The following is a 15,472-nucleotide window of genomic DNA, read 5'->3' as shown; positions in this document are numbered from 1 at the left end:
GGGGTCACGCGTGCTTGAAATTTGTTCCGAACAATCACTATGTCGTTGTTATTCAGCAGATCGTAATGTACTCTATGCCAGATGATGATTAGTATCAGGAGTATTGTACACCTATGGGTATCACCAAGCGAATACGAAGCACATCACCAGAGAGGCAGGATTTCTGTATCCTTCCAGCCCTTCAATCTAGCTTCCCAATATCCGCCAATATAGATCCATTCATCTCCGACTTGCTTGAACCACCGCGGCTGCCGTTCTTCTCCTCTGCGTCTCCGGGCCCGTTGTAACTCCTCAACATGTGTCTTCTCCTCCTCAGCTAAATCCAAATCACCTTCTTCAAGCGCTCGGACGTCACGTCGGTAACGAGAATCAGTTGGGGGCAAACAATTAACAATGTCGTCCGTGATTTCATTTAACGTGATTCCGTAGGACGTAAACCCATAATACTGATGGGTGTCTATGGGCCACGGCGTCGCTCTCCACAGTATACGCAAGTGAGAGGAGTCCACTGTCTCAGCAAGCTGTTCGTCCCATTTACCTTCTAGCTGCGACACGATGTTGCTCGACGGGGAATATAGAGTACCAGAGACAACATTGGACACTGCCCAATAACCGCTCTGCTTAAAATCAAGAACACAGCGACTTGAGTCTCGCATGTTTTCAATAGTAAGTTTGCCGCAATGTTCCAGGTATTTTGTTCCGACCATGAGATTTCTCATGAATGAGGAAGGTTTTTTCCTGCACGTATTGTCAAAAACCCATCTTGAGAAATCAAATGCACGTACCAGTGAAAGTGATCCTCTCCAATTTTGACATGTGTTGTACCCAGCGGGATGATCTCCAGACTTTTACCTGCATCAAAAAAGATGAGGATGCGGGCTTTCCTCGGAGAGAACGTACAATGTACACACCCCAGAATTTGGTCTTACCAGAAGATGTAGCATATAATTCCCAGCCCTTCCCCTCGGCATGATACGCCATCTCTAATGGGTTATGGCAAACTTTCTCAGCAATGAATTTCATCCGCACATCTTCATACGTTTCGGCAAGCATTGGATTACTATTTCGAATTAGCAGGAAACCTAAGGGGGAAGAAGGTACTCACAATCCTTTTCTGCCTGAGCGATGTCTAGTATGTGCATAGCTGGCGACTGCAAATGCTGCAATATAACGCATACGATCTGCTGGATCCGCTGTATCAGCAGCTTGATTAAGAAGATCGTAATATTCCACTTCTTCGGCGGCTCTTTGGAGCAGTGTTAACGGCTCATTGAAGGTTACAGGAAACGCTATCGTTGAGAGATCCTGGAAGGAGTGTGTCTTCGGAACAACAAACGGACCGTATAGACACCTTACCTTCCCAACATTTTTCTTGAGCATGGAGAAGAGACTGCCTTCGTCACCAACGGGAGGCGCTGGTAAACGGGTCCGTCGAACAACCTGGAGAGCATAAGCAGATGCATCGGGTTGGATAGCTTCTTCACTGGGTAACCTGGTGGGGCCCGGTTCTTGTGCAATGTCCGTATCGACACTTGAGTCTTCTCCATGATCCAAGCTGCTCCTGCTGTCGTTACTCAGCATTCGGCTCGGTTGTTCCGTACCATCTGGGAAAGCGTGGACATCCAATACAAACTCTTGGGCGCCCTCGTTGAAGCCATCTGGGGCGTCAAACCACTCGTTGATGCTATCAGTAATGGTGGTAGCGATCGATGCGCGCTTGGAAGGTTTGAATGAGATATTAGGACTATGGGGAGCAACTATATGCTCCTCCTCTTCAGTGATTGGAAGGGGTGATACATGAGCGGAGGTGACAGCCTCGGCCTGTGTGGGTGTCTGAAGAGACCTAAGTAAGGCAGTATGTTGACTTTTCAACGTGTCCAAAGCTAGACGGACGCGCTGGAAAGAGCTCAACGAAGTGTCTAGATTTGTACTACATTCTGAACGGATGCTATCAGAGCCGACGTCTGAAGTAACATGTGGCACTAATATATCATTTAGTCGTGTTGAGGTTGCTGGCGGTGGAATCACCTTTTTTAAACAATCCGAACATGGAAGCGGAATCTTTCTTCTCCTTCTCGTTCTTATGTTTATGATGTTTCTTCGTGTTGACGTCGGCCTTGAGAGAGTCCAAAGCATCTTCAAGTTGACATATGGTCTTAACGAAGCAGTTAGATCGTGCAGGGCATATATCTATTGCAACTTACTGTGCTCATGTCGTCGGCAATGGCGCCTGATCTGCTCAATTTGAAGTTGCCTTGTTGACGGGATGCTAATCTTATGCTGTTTGATTTACGAATTTCTGCACCTGCAACAACGAATTTCCTGAGAAGGGCAATTTAGAAGAATGCTGCGAAAGCTGGTCAAAAAGTTTGACCTAAACGCAGTCATCCATTGATTGAAGTCGTCCGTGCTTAAACACTTAATGTGGAATGTGGCAGTATTCGAATCCAAATGGATGTCTTTTCGTCCTGGGGCTGTGGAAATAGCTGCGTGATGCAGTGAAATCTGGTCTCGAGTAGGTTGACCGGGCTCGAAGGAATAAGAGAGGAGGCCAGATTGATATAGAGTGAAGTAGCGGCGAGCAAACCCTGTGTCAGAGTGAGTGGCACCTCGAGGTTTGAGCATGAAGAATATGACCTTGCATCCTTTTGCGCCGTTTCTTCAGGACCCATCCTTCATAGACGACGACACGACTGGAAAGACTGTTGTTGATTCCGGAATAGGGCATGCTTAAGGACAGAGAGGCTCGTGCAGCAGCACTATGGGATGCCATGTCGGAAGGGGCGAAGGGAAAGAGTGGCAAGATAGGAGACGACAAGCAGCGCACTGGCACTTCTCCAAATAAAATGAGCGTTGTGGCAGCCTATATCAGGCTGCGCCCACGATCCCTGGCTATCCCGAGGCACTGCCGCTGCCAGGCGCTGCAAGGTATAAACCCCAACGTATTGGTACCTACCCGGAGTGTTGAACAAGCGCTGATTGCTCCAGTGATTCGAGAAAGCTCCCTATTCGAACCGGTCTGAATGAGTATTCGAAGGCGTGCATGATCAAATTCAAAGCGCAGCAAATCTTACCGAAGACAATTCTAAAATTCGATGAATTTGTGGAATTATTCAGTCACGGTATTGAAGGAGGGATGAATAAGCGGGGTGACGGTCCGGTTAAGACCGGTGTTATTGATCGATTCGACACGGTGACCAGGGTGCCAGCACTTTTCTTTCCACCACCATCACTCGACCTTGCACATCAGATATGGCTACGTATGTCCTCTTCTCTTTCGACCATTTTGTCTCATCCATTGATTATATGCATCAGAGGAGACATTGGACTCATCGGCTTGGCCGTTATGGTCAGATTACTAATCGTCGCGTAGATAGCCAGTTTCTCAAACACCGTTTTACAGGGCCAGAACTTGATATTGAACATGAACGACAAGGGCTTCACCGTTGTAGCCTACAATCGTACTGTCGAGAAAGTAGATCATTTCTTGGCCAACGAAGCGAAAGGTACCACGTCGCGATTTTGCAATCTCTGCATATCTACTCACATCTTCGCAGGTACTAACATTCAAGGCGCTCATTCCATCGAGGAACTTTGCGCGAAGCTGAAGACTCCCCGAAAAATCATCCTGTTGGTCAAAGCTGGGGCAGCGGTTGACTCGTTTATTCAACAGCTCATTCCTCATCTTGAGCCCGGTGACATCATCATCGATGGCGGAAATTCCCACTACCCTGATTCCATCCGTCGCACGAAGGAGCTGGAAGCCAAAGGGTTCTTGTTCGTCGGCTCTGGCGTTTCGGGTGGTGAGGAAGGTGCCAGATATGGTCCGTCTCTCATGCCTGGCGGCTCACCTGCTGCTTGGCCTGCTATCAAGGAGATATTCCAGAAAACTGCAGCCCAGGCGTACGGCGAACCTTGCTGCGACTGGGTCGGTGAGACTGGTTCGGGCCACTATGTGAAGATGGTTCACAATGGTATGTTAATTGATGTCATCATAGATGACGATTTACTTACATATTATCAGGCATTGAATACGGAGACATGCAGCTGATCGCCGAGGCCTATGACATCCTCAAACGAGGTTTAGGTCTTTCCGAAGACGAAATTGCTGATATCTTTGTGAAATGGAACAAGGGTGTCCTTGATTCATTTCTTATTGATATTACGGCCAACATTCTCAAATTCAAGGATGATGACGGTGAGCCGGTAGTCACCAAGATCTTGGATAAGGCTGGTCAGAAAGGTACCGGCAAATGGACCGCCATTGCTGCCTTGGATGCTGGAATGGCTGGTGTGTGCATTCCGTTTGTTTGCCGGTCGGTCCTGTTGACAAACGTCTAAATTTAGTCACTCTCATTGGTGAAGCCGTATTCGCTCGTTGCCTCTCCGCTATCAAGGATGAGCGTGTGCGCGCAAGCAAGACTATTTCCGGGCCTCAAAGGGAGCCTTTCCGTGGAGATAAGCAGTTGTTCATCGATGATCTTGAGCAAGCCCTGTATGCTTCCAAGATTATTTCTTACACTCAAGGATTCATGCTCATGCGAGAGACCGCGAAGGAGGCAGGTTCTTTCCCAAGCTTCCGCGTACGCAACTAACCCTTTTTGATATTCCAGTTGAATTGGAATTTGAACTACGCCGGTATTGCCAGCATGTGGCGTGGTGGCTGTATCATCAAGGTACGTGTTCCGTCAGATTTCTACTCTATTATGTGTTGTTAAGGGATCGCTGCCTTGTTAGAGCGTATTCTTGAAGGACATTACCTCCGCGTACAACAAGAATCCCAAGCTGGAGTCCCTTCTCTTCGACGACTTCTTTAACAAAGGTACTATGTCATGTCCAACGTCTTCGCAAGTGCTAACCATGTCTTAGCTGTTCACAAGGCTCAGCCAGGCTGGAGACGTGTAATTGCTCAGGCCGTACTCTGGGGTATTCCCACTCCCGCTTTCAGCACTGCGTTGGCTTTCTTCGATGGTTACAGGAGTGAGATCGTTCCTGCAAACTTGTTGCAAGCCCAGGTACGGCCCACCTCTTTAATATCCCTGTCAAGCAATTCTTTACACAGAATTTAGCGTGATTACTTTGGAGCTCACACATTCCATGTCCTTCCTGGCAAGGAAAACGATAAGTTCAAGCCGGGCGAGGATATTCGTAAGCTTTCTTATCTCATGCGGACCCCATTGACAACTGACTTTTCTCCTAAGACGTCAATTGGACTGGTCGTGGTGGTAACGTTTCCGCTTCTACCTACAACACATAAGGTCATAGTCTGTTGACTTTCTCCTGTTAGAGCTGCGTATGCCTGGAGGATAATGTACCAGGAAAGCCATTGTACACTATTGAAAGGAAAATATATAGAGAAAATGTACTTGTCTGTTTCCGCATTGGGCGATCAGTCCGGTTCTGAGTCTTGATCAATTTGTCCATCCATCCACTTACTTGATGTGTGGTATATTCGTTTGTGCTCAACGGTTCCAAGTAGACCTTCAGACTATCGACGCCACCGACCGATCTCTTGAGAAGCTATGCATCGGTTTGAGGCATGCAAATGCTGCGCGTGGTATGTGACGACTTGCATAATCAAGCACAAAGTTTTCACTAGTCATCCCTTAGGGCCTGACGCCCAACGAAGTCACAAAGTAAGCTTCAAGGACCAAACGTCAGATGATAGCATACTCCATCTCGAGTTTTTTGCATCTGAACTGTGTCTACGAGGTTCTCACCCTGTCGTGCAACCTCATATTAGAAACGGTGATGTTTTGTGCTGGAATGGAGAGGTTCGTCTCGCGTTGTCTGTTTCATCCTTCCACTGACTGATAATCGTAGATCTTTGAAGGACTAGACGTTAGTAACAAGATGTTCTGATAATGCGAACCAAGAGCTGAAAATCGACTTTTAGATGGCTCCAGCTGAAAACGATGGCGTTAAGTTATTTGAAAGTAGCAAGGGTCTCAAAACACCAGCACAAATAAGAGACCTTTTCTCATCGGTAGAAGGCCCGTATGTGTTTTCCTCCGTTCGTTATTTCACGGGCGATTCACTATCAACGCAGTTATGCTTTTGTCTTTCACCATGTAAGTCATGATGCTCCCAGTCAGTGCCATTGATCCATCCTTAATGTGCGTTATTTTTAGGAAGAGTCTGGAAGCCTCATATTTGGACGCGATCCTCTGGGTCGTCGGTCTCTATTGATCCATAAACCATCTTCATCACATCCATATCTCATGTTAACATCTGTGACATCTGGTGCCGACGCAGGATGTTCTTTCGAGGAGCTGCCTACAGATCACATCTATTGTCTGAACTTGAAAGATCTCGCTCAGATGGAAGACGTGAGCAATGCTATCACTAATCCATTACCCATGCAAACGCTCATTTCCATAACAGATGACGTTCGAAGACCATCTTGAAACCTTACCTCGATGGCCTTCTCAACCCACTATCTCTAGCTTTGTAAGTACCAGCCTATCGAGGAAGTTGTGGGAATACTTCATGTTTTGACAGGCTCAGCCTCCGAAATTGAATCCTTCGATTCCACCAGATACCTGGCCGCGTTTAGTTTCGCTTGATGAAATACCTGATTATCTCCTCGCTTCTGTAGATGATTTGATCTCCCATCTAGATCGTAGTGTTATGCTCCGTGTTCGCAACATACCTCCCAGAAGGTCTGTTTGTCTCTCCGATGTCATGTCATGTCTGAATGTAGTTCTTTGCATATACAGTTCTATGCCAACAGAGTCCAGAGTTGCTGTCCTCTTCAGCGGCGGAATAGATTCAACAGTTATTGCGTACCTTGCCCATAAGTTCGTTTCTGTGACCCGATCTTCAAAATTAAGGTCTCATCATGCATTTTCAAGGCATATACCTCTAGAAGAATCGATCGACCTCCTCAACGTCGCGTTCGAGAACCCTAGAAAGATTCGAATGGAGACGGAAGGCAATGTGGGGGGAGTATCAAGACGGCATAAGAAGAAAGATAAAAAACCATCTGAATGTGACTCTGTCAGAGTGTCATATATGGTTCCTGATAGAAAGACGGGACTTCAGGAATTGGAAGAACTTAGGCGGCTGTGTCCCGGGCGTACTTGGAACTTTGTATGCCCTTTGCAAAGCTTGGACGGTCTTGATGCTCATGAATCTACAGGTAGAGGTCAATGTCCCTTATCACGTCGGTCTTCTTTCTCCGATGAAGCCGAAATCATTCCTACTGAGCACATAAAATAGGAATCGCAGGGGGCACGCTCAATAGTTGAAGCGTTGATGCTGCCCAGCCGTACAGTCATGGATTTGGTAAGTGTTGAACCGATTGAAAATAATCTTGAACTTTAAACTTGCAAATAGAGTCTGGCTCTTGCTTTGTACTTCGCCTCTCAGGGAGTTGGACACGTACGCGCTTATCCAGGTACAGAATCTGTGGCTTATACTAGCCCAGCTCGTGTGCTATTGAACGGCCTTGGATCCGACGAGCTACTTGGCGGCTATGGAAGGCATCGGTCAGCATTCAACTCAGGCAGCTGGCAGGCAGTAATCGATGAAGTAAGACGATCTCCTTGTTCAAAAGAATCGTCGTATTCATCACTCGGTTGTCCTTGTATAGCTTCAGCTAGAAATCCAGCGCATTCCAGTTCGAAATCTGGGCCGCGACGATCGCATTTGGTAAGTTATGTCTACCGTCCGACTTTGTAAAACCTGGTATTAACAATACTTCCAGCTCGTCCCACGGAAAGGAAACAAGACATCCTTTTCTGTCACTTGGTGTGGTCTCATTTTTGGCTAACTTGCCTGTTCAGCACAAAATGGACCCCCGTATAGAAGTGGGCCTGGGAGATAAGATGCTACTGAGATTAGCTGCTCGAAAAATGGGGTTAATTGAGGCAAGCGGACGAAAGAAACGGGCCATGCAGTTTGGTAGCCACTCCGCAAGAATGGATGGCGATACTAAAGGAGATGTTACATTAGATTAGATGTTTAGTCGTAGTCGCACTGTTAGTGACAGTGAACCCTGACTAAATGGCAGTGACTAAGCCAAAAGAATACGCGTCGTTGATATGTGTTTGACACCTTTACCTTTACACTCATGGCGTTCGCCCAGAATGCTTCGAGAGTCATTGGCAAGTGCACTTTTACTTGGAGCGTTTTCGAGGGGCTAAAATGTGGATGAATTGCTAGTTCCAATCGCTGTCGCAGCCGTTGCGGTCAGAGCAAGCTTGTACGATGTTCCGGGCGGCTACCGAGCAGTCATGTTCGACAGGTTTTCAGGCGTTAAGAGTACGGTGTGTGGCTTGCAAGATCATTCCTGATGTTGTATCTCATCTTTATTGCATCTTAGGCTGCGCCTGAGGGTACACATCTCATGATTCCATGGCTTCAGCGAGTGATTTTATACGACTGCCGAATAAAGCCTCGGGCAAGTAAAAAGATGTCTCGAAGCCCATTCTATCTGATGCGGGACACAAACACAGAATATATCGACAACAACTGGGTCGAAAGATCTACAGATGGTGTCTATTACCCTCCGAGTTCTCTCGCGACCTGACATTGAGCATCTTCCCAAAATCTACCAAAGCCTGGGCTTGGATTACGATGAAAGGGTGCTTCCTTCTATCGGTAACGAGGTGCTGAAAAGCATTGTCGCCCAATTTGATGCAGCAGAGTTGATTACACAGCGAGAAGTAGTATGTGTCAAGCTGCTGTATAACGATTGCTGGAATGCTCAGTATCCTTAGGTGTCGTCTAGAATAAGGGCTGACCTTTTGCAGCGTGCTGGGGAATTCAACATTGTGTTGGAAGATGTTTCTATCACGCATTTGACGTTCGGAAAGGTGACAAGTATCGTAGGTCTAATTCTGGTCATCGTTCTGACCTTCCCCCCAGGAATTCACGCAAGCGGTAGAAGCCAAACAAATTGCACAGCAAGGTACGTTCGGTGTAGTCTTCTCTTCTATTTGCTGATAGTTGCTGTTAAGATGCTGAGAGGGCGAAATTCGTTGTTGAAAAGGCGAGTTCACCGATTCTCCCCAGAGGGATTGGACTAGACGCCTTTTTAGGCTGAGCAAGAGCGTCAAGCAGCTGTTATTCGAGCCGAAGGTGAAGCCGCAGCGGCAACCATCATCTCGCAAGCACTTGGGAAGGCTGGTGATGCCTTTGTCACATTCCGCAAAATTGAAACATCCAAGGCTATCGCCAATTCGCTCGCCGCCAACCCCAATGTATCATACATTCCTAGTGGTGGGGGAAACATCTTGTTAAATGTTCCGGCAGACAAGTAGGCCATTGGAAGAAACGTGCTGGATAAATAGTGCAATCATGTAATTAATCATAAGTACCGTTCTGAATTGCCCATCTCAATGCTCTGGACGGTGGCACTCGGCATTATCCGCATTGGTCCGGACTGTTTACGTATGCTTAGACTGAGCGGCGCTGACTCATCCAGTCTCTCTTCACCTGCACCAGGTTGATTGTGTCGCTAAATATCTCTTTTCTTCTCTTTTTCTCTCTCTCGTCTCTATCATTTCCCCTCTCTGACGGACTTGTCTATCATATTGTGCCTGTTTTTTCAGTCTTTCGTGCGCATCATTGTAATTTTCTCAATACCCCTGGCTGAACCAACTTCAGATCTCATTTCTTTTCAGTACTCTTAAATCATGAATCCAATGGGAATGGGAGGTCCGGCTGAGGCTCCAGTGAGTTTTTCTGACTTATTCTTTTGCCCCAGATGTCTGATCTATCTTTTCATCCCCTTTACTTTACTCCGGGTTTCTAGAGGCGTGCTCACCTCTACGTCGGAAATCTGAGCCCTCGCGTGACGGAGTACATGCTCACGGAGATCTTCGCTGTCGCTGGTCCCGTTCAGCATGTTAAAATAATCCCAGACAGGAACTATCAGCATGGAGGGCTCAACTATGGCTTCGTCGAATACATGGACATGCGTGCCGCAGAGACCGCCCTGCAGACTCTGAATGGTCGCAAGATCTTCGACACGGAGATCCGTGTCAACTGGGCCTATCAAGGTCAACAAAATAAGGAGGACACCACAGGTCACTACCATGTTTTCGTCGGTGATCTAAGCCCCGAAGTGAACGATGAGGTCCTTGCGAAGGCGTTCAGTGCCTTTGGCACCATGTCGGATGCTAGAGTCATGTGGGACATGAACTCTGGAAAGTCTCGTGGATATGGTTTCTTGGCATTCCGAGACAAAACAGATGCTGAGCAGGCCATCGCGACGATGAACGGCGAATGGCTTGGTTCGCGAGCTATCCGTGTCAACTGGGCCAATCAGAAAACACAGGGCGCTCCCGCAGCTTCTACATCCCCTCGTCCCGGCAGCACTGGCAGTGCGCCCGCTCCGATGAATTTCCAAGGCGGCCCCCTCTCCTATGAGTCCGTAGTCCAGCAAACTCCCGCGTACAACTCCACTGTCTACGTCGGCAATCTTGTTCCTTACTGCACGCAAGCGGACCTCATTCCTTTGTTCCAATCCATCGGCTATCTTTCCGAGATTCGCATGCAAGCTGATCGTGGTTTCGCTTTCGTTAAGCTCGATACTCACGAACACGCTGCTCTGGCTATTGTTCAACTCCAGGGTCAAATGGTGCATGGCAGGTCAATCAAATGCAGTTGGGGCAAAGATAGGGCAGATGGCGCGGCCCCTCAGCCCCTCAGTCCCACCACCAGCGCTGCAGCTCCCTACGGAAATATGGTATGTGTTGCGCATGGTTCCGATGTAGATTGATCTTTGATTCTTTGCATAGCCTATGTATGGGATGCCCCAGCCTGCGTCTTATGGGCAGTACGGGTTTGGTGGATACACTGGATTTCCAAATCAAACCGCAGGCGCTCCTGGAAGCACTGTCCCTGGATCCCCCGGCATGCCCCAGCCAGCGAATGCTGCTCCAGGTGCTCTTGGTCTAACCGGCGCCCCGCAACCAGGTGCAGATCCTACGGCGACAGCAGCGGGTCAAGGCGGACAAGCCCAGTGGGGCGGCGATCCGAATTATTATTCTAACTATTGGAGTGGTAAGTGACGATGACATGTCCAAGCGCCTCTCTGACCTACGTCCTCCAGGCTATTATGGACAACAGCAGCCTGATGCTCAGATGCAAGGCGCTCCTTAGATTGCGAGCCGATCATTCCTTTCCTTCAGATGTATGTAGCCCCCCCTCTTCTCTATGCGTAATGCGCCCTGCCATTTGCAATAATGTCTATATAGCCTATTGTCTCGAGTGCACGATTATCGACTTTTTTTTCCGTCCAAGTTTTACTTTTCCATACATCGTATAAGAGTGTTTAACATGTTTCTTGCCACTTCAGTTTCATCGTATGTATCCAAGCACTACAGTCATCGACATCGATAGGTTTTCTCATTTCTTTTCGAATCCTTTATCTCATACCTGCTGCACTACAAGTTTTCGTCTCATGCTTCCCTGACAATGAAAACTCACGAGATTGCTTGTCCTCTATCATTAAGGTTCCCCCGATTATAAGCTTGGATTTGAACAAAATGAAGGTATATCACTAGACATGGGTATGGTATGCAATGGAAACCAAAAAGTAGGATGGAAATTAAAATTTATTCATCAACAATCAACCATTCGGACTCGGATCCATGTTCTTCTCCGTGGGAGATAGTATCCCATCCTTCGTCTCCGTCTCCTTCGTCTCCTCGTTCAGATCCCCGTTTCCCGACTCGGATGGTTGTGATGATGAATCCGCTCCGTTGCTCACCGCGGCAGGCGTGCCGGCACCGAGAGTTTCATCGCGCCAGGTTGTCACATTCTGATGTCGGGAGCGCATGTTCTCGTAGAATTCATTTGCTTCGTTCATCTTATTAGCTTCAGCCTGCTTCGCATCTAACCATCGCTGTAATAATTTGGCATTGTCTTTTATCAGCGTTTGGTTTCGTTCCTCGATCTGACCAAGTTCAAGCTGAAGGGTGCTTATTTCGTCGTGAAGGATCTGTGAATTGGGGTCAGATTAACAGCGAAAAAATTCCACTTCTGTGACCTTGCGTACCTGGACAGTGCGGTCCTTCTCAGCCATTAACTCGTTGTGTTGGTCGACCTTTCGGCGAAGGACAGCCAGCTCATCTCGCGTCTTTCTCAAGTTCTCGTCGCCAATCCTCGAAGCTTCCTCCTTCTCACGTAGTGTTTCTGTCATGGCTAACAGTCTTTGAGTATTTTGAGTCTGAGATTTGTAGGCGCCTGCAATCTCGTCCCGCAGTGACTGATATCTGGGATTCTAATGAAGCGGTGTACGCCGACAAGACGGGATTCCTATGATATGCTCACATAAGCATTTTGAATGACAATGGGGCTGAATGACGCACTCTTCACTGGTCCCTGGCACGAAAACAGTAGAGCTGCTTGGATTGTTGCCCCGAACAGACTGTGCAGCACGGAGAAATTGAACGTTTCGTTCCTTTAGAAACTTTGTCTGTTGTGCTAACCGTCGGTCTATACCGGTAGATTATGAGCTCAGTCTACGAAGGAAGGATAATAGATCGAGGTTTACATTGCTCAATGACAGACGAAAACGCAGACTCCTTTGCATTCCGTTCCTGGAGACGAGCACGAAGAATCTCTTGCCAAGCAGGCTCGGCCATCGCAACGGAGAGCAGAGCAAATGAGGAGAACGAGTAGGGTGATGCTCTTTTGGATGAAGGTGGGATGCAGCGTGACGGTTGGTAACGCTTGTCACAGAGGTGACCACCCTCTGTGACTCTATTTGGGGTTGTAAAGCGCCTGGGAGCACTCGTTCGATACACTCACGACCTGAACCACTCCAACCTTTCTTCATTCCAACCTTTCGCTATCTTCCAATATCACAATGGGTCGTGTTTTGCTTAAAGTATGCCTCTTTATGTTCTATCCTCTCTTGTCTAACATTGGCCAACAGGTTATCATCCTTGGCGACAGTGGGTGCGACCACTCCATCCTTTCTTATTTCTCCAGCGGCCTGCTCATTCTTCATTTCGTATATTCTTCAGAGTCGGCAAGACTTCACTTATGAATCAATATGTCAATAAGCGGTTCAGCAACCAATACAAAGCTACTATCGGTGCTGACTTGTGCGTTACGTTTCTTCGAATTGTGTGTTAGCCATTGTCTGACCCACCGATAGTCTCACTAAGGAAGTTATGGTAGATGACCGGTTAGTTACTATGCAGGTATGCAGTAATAGTTTAAGTCGAATGTCCTTTGACCCATCTTCTCAGTTATGGGACACCGCCGGGCAGGAACGCTTTCAATCACTAGGAGTTGCGTTCTATCGAGGAGCTGATTGTTGCGTCCTTGTGTACGACGTGAACAGCGCAAAGTCATTTGAGACCCTGGACAGTTGGCGCGACGAGTTTCTTATTCAAGCCAGCCCTCATGACCCGGAGAACTTTCCTTTCGTTGTCCTAGGCAATAAGATTGATGTTGAAGAGAACAAGAGACAGGTGCGACAGAAATAGCAACGTTATTAGTATTACGCCACTCATATATCGCCAGGTTACCCAGAAGCGTGCCATGACATGGTGTCAGTCCAAAGGGAATATTCCTTATTTCGAAACATCGGCCAAGGAGGCCATCAACGTTGAGCAAGCCTTCCAGACGGTTGCTAAGAATGCTCTGCAACAAGAGGCGGAAGAACAATTGTCAGACATTCGAGCTGTACTATAATGCCGGAGATTTTCTGACTCTTTCGTTGCAGGTATGTCGACTACCCGGATCCAATTCAACTCGACTCGGAAAGTTCGCAAAGTTATGGATGCAACTGTTAATACCCTTTCATGCGCAGACATATCTCTCACTTGTTATTCCGGCGGCTTCATTCCTACTTGCGACCTAATATTCGTACATGTCATTTCATCTCTTTTTTGCTCCTCACGTAATGTCATCCTATATTCTGGACGCTGTGGACCATGATATATCATGCATAATTCGTATGCATATTTTGTGACGTACATTGGCGCCAAGTGAACCGTCAGCTGAATACTCCACTAGGATGACGCACAACTATCGTCCTCCGAGCCGCTTTCAGTACTCCTCGTTTTTAGGATCACGCGCATGCTTCCGTCTTCTAGTTCCTAGGAATCATCAGCACGGCGTATCTGCGGTCTGTCAGGCATATGGCAGTTTTCGTTTCTTCAGATGATTCAGATGATGATCGCAGTGCCTTATCAGGATCGTTTCCGCTTAACACGTACTAACTCGTAGACCGCTTCCGAGTTGTCGAGAGGATCAGTCGACACCCACCCTCCCATACTACGAACGCTAACGCTCGCTCTTGTGGGTTCCCCACTGTCCATATTACATGATTGGTACACCAATACTATGCGCAATGCGCGTATCACACCGTCCCCTCCCCATCATGTCGTCTCCGTCTGGGTCCAAATTCTCGCCTCGCCACATCTGAAAAGCCTCTTTGTGTGCTGCAAGACGTTGCATACAGCCCTGAGAGCGTTTGCTTTGATGGATGGCTCGCAGATTACCCGGATGACGCACGATTCGACACTTTGGCGGCTGTGGACTAGATCCTCGCCAGGAGTTCGTACCTGGAAGTGTTCATGGTCTTCTGAGGCCTCTGCCCCAGGTGCCAATGACCAAGGGGTGAGCATGTCAAAATAACTAGCCAGACGGACGGCCTTGGCTCAGGTCCTCGTTTTATGCCGACCCTTCACGTTTCCATGCTCTCCAGACTTCGAACACCCTCAGAACACTGTCTTCCTGCATGTCGGTATCTCTAGCTGCTCTGTGAGCACTGGGATGAGACACCAGGACTGTGGGTGGTATACTTCACCCCATCTATAGGGCTCTGAGAGGCGACCTTACTCAAGCTTGTGCGCTGAGTAGGTCCCCTCCCCTCGACTGGGCGACTCCAAGCTTGTGCGCTGGGTCACTCCAAATGGTTGTACGGTGTTCAGGTTCAATTGACTGTCGCTGAGTTAATTTTCTTGACTTGCGATACTCATGGGATGGCTGTCTGGATATTATGCCAGACGAGAAGGTTGAGGCTACGACTGGGGATACATCATGTACTTTTTATGTAACAGGAGATAACATCCTTTCTGTTTTTCTTCTGCTCTATAGTCCTTCCGTCTTGATGATTCATTATTTAAGGTTCATGGATAGGGGGAACTGTACAGTTCTTCGGGTTGTTGGGCTGTTGCTTTAGTCATCATCTTGACGCAATGACTCACGCGAGGTTTGTTTTCGGACCACCCGCAAACCTCGTGGCAATCTTGTTCTGCCAAGCACTAACGTTGATGGGAGAGACCATCCTACGCGGACTGCAAGTTTATCTTGACACTTTTGGGCCGTAGACCTCACGTAACAGTTTCGCAATGAATATCCTGAAGTCTACAGACCAAATGTATGTGTTTTGGGAAGCTGCTGTGTCCCCTGCCACTCCTTGGCCAGATACTAGAATGGATGAACCAGCATAAATATCTCGGAGTTCATGTTACCTCCTACCAGGATGACATTTTCTCTG

At 47.8% G+C, this 15,472-nt stretch overlaps 8 protein-coding genes across 8 annotated transcripts; 6 read left to right on the top strand and 2 right to left on the bottom strand.

The window, feature by feature from the left end:
* Positions 1-14: 14 nt before the first annotated feature.
* On the bottom strand, positions 15-3,196 carry EV420DRAFT_1513978 (Oxysterol-binding protein-domain-containing protein). Its single transcript, XM_060471786.1, has 10 exons — positions 3,075-3,196; positions 2,638-3,005; positions 2,375-2,588; positions 2,205-2,322; positions 2,029-2,155; positions 1,357-1,982; positions 1,106-1,305; positions 912-1,060; positions 786-852; positions 15-738 (listed from the first exon to the last, which is right to left on the bottom strand). Exons 2-10 carry the CDS (start codon positions 2,771-2,773, stop codon positions 144-146), a joined length of 2,232 nt encoding a protein of 743 aa, XP_060336403.1. The 5' UTR covers positions 2,774-3,005; positions 3,075-3,196; the 3' UTR covers positions 15-143.
* Positions 3,197-5,393, top strand: EV420DRAFT_1513975 (6-phosphogluconate dehydrogenase). The gene is made up of 11 exons (XM_060471785.1): positions 3,197-3,260; positions 3,316-3,349; positions 3,404-3,506; positions 3,558-3,974; positions 4,025-4,291; positions 4,348-4,559; positions 4,614-4,676; positions 4,738-4,822; positions 4,870-5,015; positions 5,070-5,148; positions 5,202-5,393. The coding sequence occupies exons 1-11, from the start codon at positions 3,253-3,255 to the stop codon at positions 5,255-5,257; spliced, it is 1,470 nt and encodes a 489-aa protein (XP_060336402.1). The 5' UTR covers positions 3,197-3,252; the 3' UTR covers positions 5,258-5,393.
* Positions 5,394-8,078, top strand: EV420DRAFT_1327634 (asparagine synthase-domain-containing protein). The gene is made up of 15 exons (XM_060468773.1): positions 5,394-5,557; positions 5,611-5,774; positions 5,824-5,841; positions 5,897-6,001; positions 6,054-6,071; positions 6,132-6,329; positions 6,385-6,450; positions 6,502-6,662; positions 6,720-6,800; positions 6,855-7,092; positions 7,142-7,165; positions 7,222-7,287; positions 7,339-7,533; positions 7,595-7,653; positions 7,709-8,078. The coding sequence occupies exons 1-15, from the start codon at positions 5,440-5,442 to the stop codon at positions 7,959-7,961; spliced, it is 1,764 nt and encodes a 587-aa protein (XP_060336401.1). The 5' UTR covers positions 5,394-5,439; the 3' UTR covers positions 7,962-8,078.
* Positions 8,060-9,368, top strand: EV420DRAFT_1513970 (band 7 family-domain-containing protein). The gene is made up of 8 exons (XM_060471784.1): positions 8,060-8,108; positions 8,167-8,270; positions 8,327-8,404; positions 8,460-8,672; positions 8,724-8,819; positions 8,872-8,914; positions 8,964-8,995; positions 9,045-9,368. The coding sequence occupies exons 1-8, from the start codon at positions 8,075-8,077 to the stop codon at positions 9,264-9,266; spliced, it is 822 nt and encodes a 273-aa protein (XP_060336400.1). The 5' UTR covers positions 8,060-8,074; the 3' UTR covers positions 9,267-9,368.
* A 53-nt stretch (positions 9,369-9,421) lies between these two features.
* Positions 9,422-9,635, top strand: EV420DRAFT_1760043 (uncharacterized protein; the record flags this gene model as incomplete). Its single annotated transcript, XM_060480606.1, has 1 exon — positions 9,422-9,635. A coding segment is annotated over one exon (180 nt), but the record flags the coding sequence as incomplete, so codon positions are not given.
* EV420DRAFT_1513965 (uncharacterized protein) lies at positions 9,422-11,457 on the top strand. The gene is made up of 5 exons (XM_060471783.1): positions 9,422-9,563; positions 9,613-9,680; positions 9,761-10,696; positions 10,749-11,013; positions 11,063-11,457. Exons 2-5 carry the CDS (start codon positions 9,642-9,644, stop codon positions 11,110-11,112), a joined length of 1,290 nt encoding a protein of 429 aa, XP_060336398.1. The 5' UTR covers positions 9,422-9,563; positions 9,613-9,641; the 3' UTR covers positions 11,113-11,457.
* On the bottom strand, positions 11,458-12,680 carry EV420DRAFT_1513964 (ATG16-domain-containing protein). Its single transcript, XM_060471782.1, has 5 exons — positions 12,509-12,680; positions 12,324-12,450; positions 12,253-12,270; positions 12,011-12,227; positions 11,458-11,953 (listed from the first exon to the last, which is right to left on the bottom strand). The coding sequence occupies exons 1-5, from the start codon at positions 12,597-12,599 to the stop codon at positions 11,582-11,584; spliced, it is 825 nt and encodes a 274-aa protein (XP_060336397.1). The 5' UTR covers positions 12,600-12,680; the 3' UTR covers positions 11,458-11,581.
* Positions 12,681-12,823: 143 nt separating this feature from the next.
* On the top strand, positions 12,824-14,047 carry EV420DRAFT_1719239 (small GTPase superfamily; the record flags this gene model as incomplete). The annotated part of the gene is made up of 7 exons (XM_060479736.1): positions 12,824-12,844; positions 12,893-12,915; positions 12,984-13,064; positions 13,118-13,163; positions 13,212-13,436; positions 13,489-13,634; positions 13,691-14,047. 7 exons carry the CDS (start codon positions 12,824-12,826, stop codon positions 13,758-13,760), a joined length of 612 nt encoding a protein of 203 aa, XP_060336396.1. The 3' UTR covers positions 13,761-14,047.
* Positions 14,048-15,472: the final 1,425 nt, after the last annotated feature.

The sequence above is a fragment of the Desarmillaria tabescens genome, assembly GCF_030435595.1.
Source record: "Desarmillaria tabescens strain CCBAS 213 chromosome Unknown EV420scaffold_5, whole genome shotgun sequence".
NCBI lineage: Eukaryota > Fungi > Basidiomycota > Agaricomycetes > Agaricales > Physalacriaceae > Desarmillaria > Desarmillaria tabescens.
This window is presented reverse-complemented; position numbering and strand designations above follow the sequence as displayed.

Excerpts from the sequence above, each read along its gene's own strand:
- EV420DRAFT_1513975 (XM_060471785.1), top strand. Across the intron at positions 4,677-4,737 it reads GTGGTGGCTGTATCATCAAG|AGCGTATTCTTGAAGGACAT; the intron begins GTACGTGTTCCG and ends CTGCCTTGTTAG. Across the intron at positions 5,149-5,201 it reads CAAGCCGGGCGAGGATATTC|ACGTCAATTGGACTGGTCGT; the intron begins GTAAGCTTTCTT and ends TTTTCTCCTAAG.
- EV420DRAFT_1513965 (XM_060471783.1), top strand. The coding sequence starts at position 9,642 with ATGAATCCAATGGGAATGGGAGGTCCGGCTGAGGCTCCA. Across the intron at positions 9,681-9,760 it reads GAGGTCCGGCTGAGGCTCCA|AGGCGTGCTCACCTCTACGT; the intron begins GTGAGTTTTTCT and ends CCGGGTTTCTAG. Across the intron at positions 10,697-10,748 it reads CAGCTCCCTACGGAAATATG|CCTATGTATGGGATGCCCCA; the intron begins GTATGTGTTGCG and ends TTCTTTGCATAG.
- EV420DRAFT_1513964 (XM_060471782.1), bottom strand. The coding sequence starts at position 12,599 with ATGGCCGAGCCTGCTTGGCAAGAGATTCTTCGTGCTCGTCTCCAGGAA. Across the intron at positions 12,451-12,508 it reads TTCGTCTGTCATTGAGCAAT|ACCGACGGTTAGCACAACAG; the intron begins GTAAACCTCGAT and ends CTACCGGTATAG. Across the intron at positions 11,954-12,010 it reads AGAAGGACCGCACTGTCCAG|ATCCTTCACGACGAAATAAG; the intron begins GTACGCAAGGTC and ends CCCAATTCACAG.
- EV420DRAFT_1513970 (XM_060471784.1), top strand. The coding sequence starts at position 8,075 with ATGGCGTTCGCCCAGAATGCTTCGAGAGTCATTG. Across the intron at positions 8,109-8,166 it reads GAATGCTTCGAGAGTCATTG|TTCCAATCGCTGTCGCAGCC; the intron begins GCAAGTGCACTT and ends ATGAATTGCTAG. Across the intron at positions 8,915-8,963 it reads CAAACAAATTGCACAGCAAG|ATGCTGAGAGGGCGAAATTC; the intron begins GTACGTTCGGTG and ends GTTGCTGTTAAG.
- EV420DRAFT_1513978 (XM_060471786.1), bottom strand. The coding sequence starts at position 2,773 with ATGGCATCCCATAGTGCTGCTGCACGAGCCTCTCTGTCCTTAAGCATG. Across the intron at positions 1,983-2,028 it reads GTTCGGATTGTTTAAAAAAG|TGCCACATGTTACTTCAGAC; the intron begins GTGATTCCACCG and ends ATGATATATTAG. Across the intron at positions 1,061-1,105 it reads CGCTCAGGCAGAAAAGGATT|TAATCCAATGCTTGCCGAAA; the intron begins GTGAGTACCTTC and ends AATTCGAAATAG.
- EV420DRAFT_1327634 (XM_060468773.1), top strand. The coding sequence starts at position 5,440 with ATGTGTGGTATATTCGTTTGTGCTCAACGGTTCCAAGTAGACCTTCAG. Across the intron at positions 6,330-6,384 it reads ATCTCGCTCAGATGGAAGAC|ATGACGTTCGAAGACCATCT; the intron begins GTGAGCAATGCT and ends TTTCCATAACAG. Across the intron at positions 7,534-7,594 it reads GGCAGGCAGTAATCGATGAA|CTTCAGCTAGAAATCCAGCG; the intron begins GTAAGACGATCT and ends GTCCTTGTATAG.